The sequence below is a fragment of the Rhinichthys klamathensis genome, unplaced genomic scaffold (assembly GCF_029890125.1).
Source record: "Rhinichthys klamathensis goyatoka isolate OS25496 unplaced genomic scaffold, OSU_Roscu_1.1 h1tg000160l_1, whole genome shotgun sequence".
NCBI lineage: Eukaryota > Metazoa > Chordata > Actinopteri > Cypriniformes > Leuciscidae > Rhinichthys > Rhinichthys klamathensis.
This window is the reverse complement of record NW_026606694.1, coordinates 1,179,383-1,189,379: the sequence shown is the minus strand read 5'-3', so window position 1 is coordinate 1,189,379 and position 9,997 is coordinate 1,179,383. Positions and strand designations below refer to the sequence as shown.

Genomic DNA, 9,997 nt, shown 5'->3' with positions numbered 1-9,997 from the left:
GAAAGAAAATAGGCCTACAGATTTATAGACAAGAAGTATGAGTCCTTATTCTGTCTTGTGTCATACTAATGTTCTCTTGGGGCCAGGAGCAAGTCAAGATGACATCATTAAACATCTGCTGGCTGCACGATGAGGATCTCCCCTCTGTTATAGTCATTAGGGACGAAAACAGAACAGGAACGTGAGGAGAATAACCTCTCACACACACAACAGACCCATATTTCCAGTCTGAGGTAACCATAAAAATGTCACTGTTCATCCATGTACTTTAAAATGGGAGCTTAATTGACTGCACTTTGAGGTAGGCTACTCTTGTCATGAGATCGACCTATTGCCAGCCAGATAGTTTATGGAAATATAAAAAATATACAAAAAAATAAGATCTATATGCATATACACTCCTAATATACTTAGCCTATAGGCTATCACTCTGCTTGTGTGGAGTGACTTTTTTGGAGTGATATTTTTCACTGTGATGATGAACAACACTGATACATTTTTTCCCCCAGTCTGCCACTTCATGTCTGGATTACTTGAATGACACAAAAGATTCCTGTGCAGTGTGCATGTCACTGTTGTCTCTATGCATGCATGTACTTTATATTTAGTGAAAGGATTCATTCTAGTGGTCATAATGGAAATTGCACCTAATGAAAATAATGAACTGACTTTTATGTAGAATTGTGTTGCTTGAAAAGATCAAGATAATTGTTTTGTATAACTGTAATATTTTAGAAGATATATAAACGCTTTTAAAAGGCATAGTTTATCCCAACATTTTAATTCTGTCATCATTTACCCAAGGTGACATATTAATAAATAAATCTATAATTGAAAGTATCAATAACTTAATACACAGTTTATGTTTGTCATTAAATAAAGATTTTCCAATCAGACTTTGAAGTATTTATTGATAATGGAATATTTATTATTAATATGGCACCACTCCTGGTCCCCATTTATTTTCATTATATGGGAAAGAGCAGCTAAGCCATTCTGCTGAACTTCTTTTTTTATGTTCAAAGAAGAAAGATAGAAAGGCATACACTTTTAGAACAACATAAGGGTGAGTAAATTATTATCATTGTTGTAGTGTTTGGACCTTAAACCTGTAGTCTTTAGACATTAAAGGGATAGTTCACCAAAAATGAAAATTCGGTCATCATTTACTCACCCTCAAGTTGTTCACTCAAACACAGACCAGGAAGTTGTGAATTAACAATAGCTTTTACACACACTTTTGCTTTTGTTATCATACATGCAGAGGACTGTTTTGCATTTCTATCATATCTGGCAGCATTTAAAATGGTGTTCTTTCTGGCACGATGTTTCGCTGATTCATGGTAAAAGACAATCCCTACATGACACAACACCATGGTGTGTCACTCAAATTCAGAAAGCAGGACTCATTCTTTACACAGTTACTGAAGCAAACGCCCATGTTTTCATTTGAAATGAACACAGTTAATGTAAAAGCTGCAATGTTGGGGTGGAGAAACCTGTTACAGGAAGCAAGAAAGCACATGTTCCACAACTTTCCTTACTCATGTCTCATTTCTCCTCCTCTTTAAACCTGTATTTCCTGTCCCACTAATAAGTTGCTAAGTCTGTCTTAGCCAGGCATCGTCAGTACGTGTGTGGGAGACAATGGAGGACAGCACAGAAGAGGACATTGAGTCTCTGATTGAGGGGATGGCCTACATCCCTGGCCACTTTCATTTGAATCTGAATCTGAATGGTGAACCCAATGGACCAGCCACACTTCGGCACCGAGACACCCAGCTCAAGTGTGAGAGCCTTAGGGCTGAGCTCGAAGCTGAGACGGGACGACTACAGTACGCTGTGCACAATATTCTGGGCCTGCTGGCCTTTCATATGGATGAACTAGAGATGGCAGAAGAGGCCTTTCACAGCATCTGCCAAGAGGATCCAGAAAACCTCAACGCCTGGGCCAACCTGGGTTATGTATACGAACGCCTGGGTCGAGAGCTGGAAGAGGGGGAGTGCATGGAGCGTGTGGCTGCCCTCATGGGGCAAGAGATGGGGGAGAACCAGACAGACTGCAGGCTCAGGGTGGCACGATGCTTGGCTGAACAGGCGTATGTACATCCTCATGACGTGGAGCTGGAGAGGGACGAAGATTTACGGGAGAGACTGACAGCTGCGCTTATGTTATACAACCGTGCACTCGATTACGGAGAGGAACTGGTGAGCACATTACAGTTTCAGGGAGACGTAGATATCTTGTAGGAGAGTCAATATTTTATTTTTAAAAAGTTAATTATTAACTGTAAAATATGTTGCTACAATTAGTTATAACAACTTAAAATTTGAGATGTTAAATATCCAACTAAACTAAAGTTAACTAAACTTAATATTTTAAGTCAAGCGTGAAACATACATCTTTAAGTTGAAACACCACATTATTTCTTATTCTAATGTTGAATTTTAAGTCGTGATAAATAATCACAGCAGTCATTTTTTACAGTGTACATATTGAGTTTTTGGGGAGTCGCACCACATGATATTTTATAACTAAACTTGGCTAAAAAATATATGATATTTTAAGACTTATGGACTTTGACACAGTCATGAGGGTCTGCTTGGGTCCTAATTTTTTGGTCATTTTTACTTAATGCCCCTTCCAAAAAATATCCGAATGAATTTTAATTTAGAAATTAAAATCTTTCTCATCAGAGATGTGTACAATCAATTGTATTTGTAATGTATTTTTTGAAATAATTGTTAGATATAGATAGACAAATATTTGTCATGTCATTGAACATTGTCATTGAATTGATAAAGTATATTTTATCACTTTAGAAAAAAAAAATCCATACAAAATTTGGAAAAGGTACTGGTAATTTTCTGCCAGGGAATTTTCTGTTAACATTTCCTTTAACCCAAAACAAAACACAATACAATGCACAGTTCAAAATACAATGAAAACACCTGTGGAAAAAATCAATGCAGGAATGAACACAGTACATGGAGTGTTTTAGTGTGTAACATTGTTCTGTTGTTTTATTTCTTACAGATCCCAATAGAGGAAAAAAGAAGTTGGTACTTCAAAATGGCAACAATTTACATAAGGTATTTACATAAGTATTTTCGACAACTTCCTGTTTAGCTTCATTTTTAACACATCATCCAACATCTGACTACATATCTAAGCATTTGAGTCAGCTTAGACATTCTGTATCATGAACTTAAACATTAATAGGCTGATCTCAACCTTTGTTTGTTTGTTTTAATAGGTTAGATGGAATTGTGAGGGATTCAAAAGACATTGACCTAACAAGACTGACCTATTTCAACAAGGGCCTCAAGCTTCTCACAGAGACTCTACAATCTGACAACACACATCTCAAAGGTAATTTTCATACATTATATATGATGAAGATTGGATTTATTGGTTTTTTAATAAAGCACACTGATGATACCATTAATCAAGGACAGATTATGGTCCTCAGATTTGTGAGATGCAATGTCCAGATAATGCATTTGCAAATATTAGATATGAATTATATTATTATTAATTAATTTCCACGACTTCGGCAAATGGCTACATTTTATCAATTAGTTCCCTTGTTTTAGATAAATCATGGCCATGTTGTACTAATTTGTTCCCTAATTTGAATTTAGTTGAGCTATGGCCATAATTGAACTAAAACTGCAACAAGGTGTTCAGGAGGCATTGATAATATGGAGGGGCCAAGAACAGAGAATTTTTTTTTTTGTCTATTTCACATTGACAGTACTCACTGGCACACGTTCAAAAGTGCTTTTTGTCCGTCTATGAAATTTTTGCATTTATTTTACTCTCACCTGGCTTGAGGGCCCTGACAACCGGGCACTGGCCCCATTGGCCCAATACATTATCCACCCCTACATAAAAGGAGAAGTAAAAGGTTTCACAGACCAGCCTTTCTAGTTTTATGTTGACACATGTCATGCTTAGCTTTTTATGACTTCTTATCAGCGTCCTGAGCAGATCTCAGATGTCAAGGAATCATTAAGCCAATGTCTTTATATCTCTCTTTACTCTCTAGCCATGGCCTGGTGTTATGTTGGTCTCATGCTGGAGCGGACGGAGGAGTTCTCCACTGTGCCAATGTCAGTCCATGACTGTGGTTTCTCTGGATCTGACCCTTTGACGTGTTATGGATCGGTAGGATGTCAGCCTAGAAAAAATGTAGAATGTTTTATTGTGGTCAAGCTAATCAGATTTCAGTCTTGAGGTTATTTGCACACACTTTCTCTGTATCCACAACATGTCCCATGACGTGTAACTTTGTTGTTTCTTGACACAGGTGTTAGAAAGATGAGTTTAGACTTGTTTGGTTACATAAGCTGAGAAACTGAAAAGCTTAAAATATTTTGTAATTATGCAGTGTAATGGCTCTAAATGATTAGATTTGTTCTCACTGCTGATTTTCACAGGCCATTAAGCTCGCCACAGAGGATGCATTCATACTCAACAGGCTAACGGACGTGTTCTTCCTGTCAGGCAAACTGGAGATGGCCTTAGGCATCTGTAACATGGCACTGAGTGTCCTGCCTGATGCAGAACTCAACTGGCAGGCATACTGTACACGTGCCAAGGTAAGAGAAATATTACCTCCCCCCAACCAACAATTCATTACAATTTTCATATATATTTCTTTGTATTTACATGTGCCTATATAAAAGTACCGCTCATAAACAATGAATACGTTGAATCGGCTGTGTATTTAAAAAAAAAAATGATTACCTCTCCTTGAATCACACCCCAGGATAATCTACAAAAACAAATGCTTCTGGAAAGACAAAGAAAAACCCATTTTGTGACTTAAACATTAAAAGGCAGACTAAAAATGGCAGTTATAATGTTTCCCCAGAAAGTGTTTGGACATTTAAAATGTGTGAATTTCATATCTAAAAACCAATCAAGTTAGACACACTTTATATTCTGTCTTGAATTACTATGTACGTACAGGGTCAACATTGCAAATTGCAATGTTGCAAATTATAGATGTACCGGTAGTTACAGAACTTGATTACAGCTGTAATTTAAAGGTATTTTTTAAATATAAGTACAATGTACAAACATAAATGTACATGATAAGAGCATTGTATCAAATTATTTTAAAGTTAGTAGGTAAAGACACAAGTGGTACCAGGTTCTTTTTTGCCTACCTTTAATTGGTCTCAAGTCATTGTTGTGAATGAGATGAGTTTCCCTCAAGTTCACGCCAGGAGCATTTAGCCTTTCATACTGGAGCACAAGCCCCAACCAAAAATTGTCCCCAATCTTTTTGGTTTTGGATATTGATGCAAATTGTTGTTACAAGTTTTGTTTCATACAATGGATTTTAGGTAACTATTACCTCGTCTATATCGCTTCATCCAGTGTTTTCTGTCTTCTGTCACGGTGTGAGAAACTGCTGCATATGATTCAGTGCGTGAGTGAACTCTGAATCAAACTGAATAGCAAACAATTTCAGTCCTTTTTGCAAACTCGTTTGACCCTTCCACGAGTGATTCGATTCGTTCCGAGGCTTGTAGCAATTAACAACCAGAAAACTGCCAAATACTTCTATTAATAAATATAAGTATTAAAGAATAGAATAAATTCTATTAATTGTATTATCTGAAACAAACCTCTGGCATTTTAAAGATTTTGTTAAAATGGCTAAGGTGTACAAATACTTGTTGGGGCCACACTGTGTGATGTATTTGTGTTCAGGTGTTTACCTTTTTTTTCTGTCTCTGATAGTTTTAATGCACCTCAAAATATGTATTCTTTGCCCTTTTCTACTTTTTCTCCAGCTTAGTGTCACCACTTATGCAAAGGATCTTGATAAAGCGAAGTGTGGCCAAGGTGGAATCCCTGACCGTCAGATTCTAAAAGAGGCTCGTGCTGACCTGGAACGTGTTTTGGCTGTCCGACCCTGTTTGAGGACTCATTTGGAGATGGGTCAGGTAGTTATGAGAACACAAGATAGCGGTTACAAGTTTGGAATAATTATTAGATTTTTTAAAAATGTTTTTGAAAGAAAACTCTTATGCTAACCAGGGCTGCATTTATTTGATGAAAAATAAAGTAAAAACAGTAATATTGTGAAATATTATTACAATTTAAAATAACCGTTCTATTTGAATACACTATAATTCCTTTGACGGTAAAGCTGAATTTTCAGCATCATTACTCCAGTCTTCAGTGTCACATGATCCTTCAGAAATCATTCTAATATGCTGATGTGCTGCTCAAGAAACATTTCTTATAATCAGTGTTGAAAACAGTTGCGCTGCTTAATATTTTTGTGAAAACCTTTGGTAACAATTTATTTTACTGTGCCCTCATGTTACATGTAGTTACTGTTGTAATAACTATAAATGATGTATAATTACATTAATATATCCCTAAACCAAGCCCTAATCTTACCCTAACCCTATAAGCACATTAATTATTATTCCACAGTACTTAAATATATAATTACACTGTAACACGGATACCTTAAAATAAAGTGTAACCAAACCTTTTTTTTCAGGATTCTTTGATGAATAGAAAGACATTTATTTGAAATAGAAATCTTTTGTAACATTATAAATGTCTTTACTGACACTTTTGATCAATTTATAATAATAAGAAATGTTTCTTGAGCAACAAATCAGAATATTAGAATGATTTCTGAAGGATCCTGTGACAATTTAAAATGTCCGTTCTATTTGAATATACTTTGAATGTAATTCCTGGGATGGCAAAGTTGAATTTTCAGCTTTGCCATCACAGGATACAATATATTAAAATATAAAACAGTTACTTTAAACTGTAGCAATATTTCACAATATTGTGTTTTTGACAGAATTTTACATCAAATAAATGCAGCCTTGGTGCACATAAGATACTTTTTTAATAAACATCTTAATTATTCCAAACTTTTGACCGGTAGAGTAGTTACTAATACAGTTACTATGCAGTTTAAGAGCATAATATATCCATCTCTCCACTTCTCTCAGGTTTACTACTACATGGGTGTTGACGCCCTACAGGAGAGCCTGTTGGTCGATGAGATGGCGATAAACCAGGCCCTGGTTAGTCTAGCTAAAGCGCTGCAGTGTCCTCTCGGCTCTACAATCTCTAAACTACAGCTCCTGCGGGGTCGCTGCCTGCTGCTGAAAGGAGAGGAGCAGAACGCCATCGACTGTTTCAGGAAAGCGCTTGAACTGGAACCTCCTAGCGTCCAAAACACGATGGTCCTGCGCTGCCTGCTACAGGCCATTCTTGTGAGCTTCACCCAATGCGGGAGAGACACAGATCACACTATAATCCAATTGGAAGAATGTTTAAAGGAGGCGGAAGAGCGATATGGAATAGACGTTGTTCAGACTGAGTTAAAAGCGCTATGCCGAGCACATACGGATGAGGTGACGGAGCTCTCCAAAGATCTGATCAGGAAAGGAAGGTTGGAAGTGGTTAGAAAGTTGCTGAGGAGCGTACAGCCACAAGGGAAAAAGTTTTCACTGGGCAGGTCCATTTCTATTTAAAAGGAGCAATGGGAAGCTGACTCCAGATGTTGTGCATGTTAAGGCAGTAATTAACAATAATGCAGCTTACTATTTCAAACTAGAGGTATTCACTTCTGTTAAAGCTGAGAGATGGACAAGAGAAATGTATTGTACAATTCTAAATGTATTACTACGGTGTTAAAGATCAAAAAGTCACTTTGGAATACTGTCTTTTGGCTACGCTTTCCTCCAGCACATGCCATGAAGCGCGAAGAGCCAGTTTGACTTGAAATAAGTGTTTTAACAGTGTACTATGGGGTTCAGAAGCCTGAAAGTGCAGTCAACATTAGCAAAAAACAAATGAAAAAGACAATTGTCAATAGCGTTGGGATATATGAAGCAGAGCTAACACAGAAGTCACTTTCAAACCAAGCAGCTTTCTGTTGGTCAAATTCACGTTTAACTTGAACATGAAGGAAATCTGCATGAAGGACATTTTCGAAACTCCCAGTCACATGGATTCCCTATTGGAATGACTGGATTCTGCCCACAAAATTTCGCTGAGCAATGGTAAATGTGACCACAGCTTGAGACCACATTCAAGATCTGGGACATTTTTTCCATTTAAATCTACAAGTAAAGAAAAAGTTATAGTAAACCTCATGATTAAAATATTTAATAAATAGGCCTACTGCACTATTTCTGGGTCACTAATAAATAAGCAAATTTGTGAAATTGATCATTTGCACCTCTTAGGAACTTTCTTGAACCATGCTGGATAACATGATCAAGTTAGTTTTACACAGATTTATGGTTCATGTTGGCTTGAGTACAGCTTTTTTTTTTAAAGCAAAAGAAGATTCAAAATTGTTTCATTTAAATTATGTTGATTATATCATTTGTAACAAAAATGTCATATTAAAAAACAATCCTAAAAGCATTGGTCTCAGTCTTTTGCACACACTGTACAACCCCTGGCAATCACAGATATGACACAAAAAAGTTGTGTTCAATACCATAACATTCTGGCTTCATGAAACATACCTTAAAGGTATAGCGGAGGATCTTTCCGAATTTTAGAGAAGACCCGCCCTCTCCAATTTTTTTAAAAATGCACATGCGCAACACTCTATTTGCTACCGAGAGGGAACGCCTATTCAACTTTTACTAGCAGTGATTTTAAATGGATTTCTCCAAATAGCATGACAAACTTTACCTGTCTAGTAGAATCTTCGCGACTGCAGCATCAGTGGGAAGCCCAACCTGTGCTTTTAGCGCACGCCAGCGTGTGAAATATTCACCCAAAATCACTCTGGTCTTGTTTCTATATTCTGCGGCCTTTCTCTTCTTATCATACACTTCGTATACATTTTTTCTCTTTCGACCCTCAGCCATTTTCAAAGGAATGGCTGAAACCGTAACTCATCACACATAATACACCTGAAAGTGCGCATGCGCAGAAAGCGAAAACTACATAGGGACGAGCACGTACGACCGCCTTACGTAAACATATCACCAGAATGATTGACACTTAGGTGGACCAATAGTATATAGGCTACCCACCCGGAAAAAGAAAATCCTTTAAGCTAATAGGCCTTTATCGCATTTCCTGGTTTGGAACGTTCGAAATCGCCAAGCAGTGTACTCGCACTTCCGGTGGTTAACAGATAAACTATGGCTGCCTCCTCTCGCCGGTGCTATTGCAGTGTACCGGGTTGTTCAACATCAAAACAAAGACATAACAGCCATACCTTAGCTTCCATGACTTCCCAAAAGAAGAACACCTCCGCAAGGCTTGGGTGAGATTGATAAGGAGGGACGAAGGTCCTTCGTTTCAGAGAAGTCGGGGTAGTACGTTTGTGTGCACTGCAGCTTGCACTTTGACAAGGAAAGCATTTACGTCTCGAAAAGTGGGGGGAAGAGACTAAAATCCGGTACTACACCAAGCCGATTTTCGCGGAACAGCTGGGGGGAGACTCGTGTGCTTCGCCAGTCAGTTTTCGATCGGGTTAATGCGCGTTTTGAAGTAACGTTAGTTGAAGAGTTTCAGAATAGCGACTCTGCTATAGGCATAAGATGAATGATTCAGATTTGTTTGGTTTCATTTTATTGCATTAAAACATGACACAGCATTTATTATATATATATATATATATATATATATATATATATATATATATATATATATATATATATATATATATATAGCATGACATATATACATCTATTATAAAAAATAAAACAAATTATGTGAAAATTAATACAATAACATAACATTTATACACTAAAAAAAATCAGACACTCATATTACATTTATATACATTTAATTTACAATTAAAACAATTAATTAATCGATTAAGTACAAGTGTGTGGGAACATTTGCGTGTGTGTATGTTTGTGTGTGCGTACGTGCGCACATGCATGTGGTGGTGGTGATGATTAGAGAGTAGGTATGTCCGTTCCATAAATAAAATCAGAAAGAGATCCCATTTGTGTGTGTGGTGGG

The 9,997-nt window shown here is 37.1% G+C and overlaps 1 protein-coding gene across 1 annotated transcript; it reads left to right on the top strand.

Moving 5' to 3' along the window:
• Window positions 1-1,610: 1,610 nt before the first annotated feature.
• On the top strand, window positions 1,611-7,867 carry ttc22 (tetratricopeptide repeat domain 22). The gene is made up of 7 exons (XM_056258843.1): window positions 1,611-2,208; window positions 3,038-3,093; window positions 3,258-3,373; window positions 4,053-4,171; window positions 4,444-4,605; window positions 5,812-5,964; window positions 7,003-7,867. The coding sequence occupies exons 1-7, from the start codon at window positions 1,648-1,650 to the stop codon at window positions 7,528-7,530; spliced, it is 1,695 nt and encodes a 564-aa protein (XP_056114818.1). The 5' UTR covers window positions 1,611-1,647; the 3' UTR covers window positions 7,531-7,867.
• The last annotated feature ends 2,130 nt before the right edge of the window (window positions 7,868-9,997 follow it).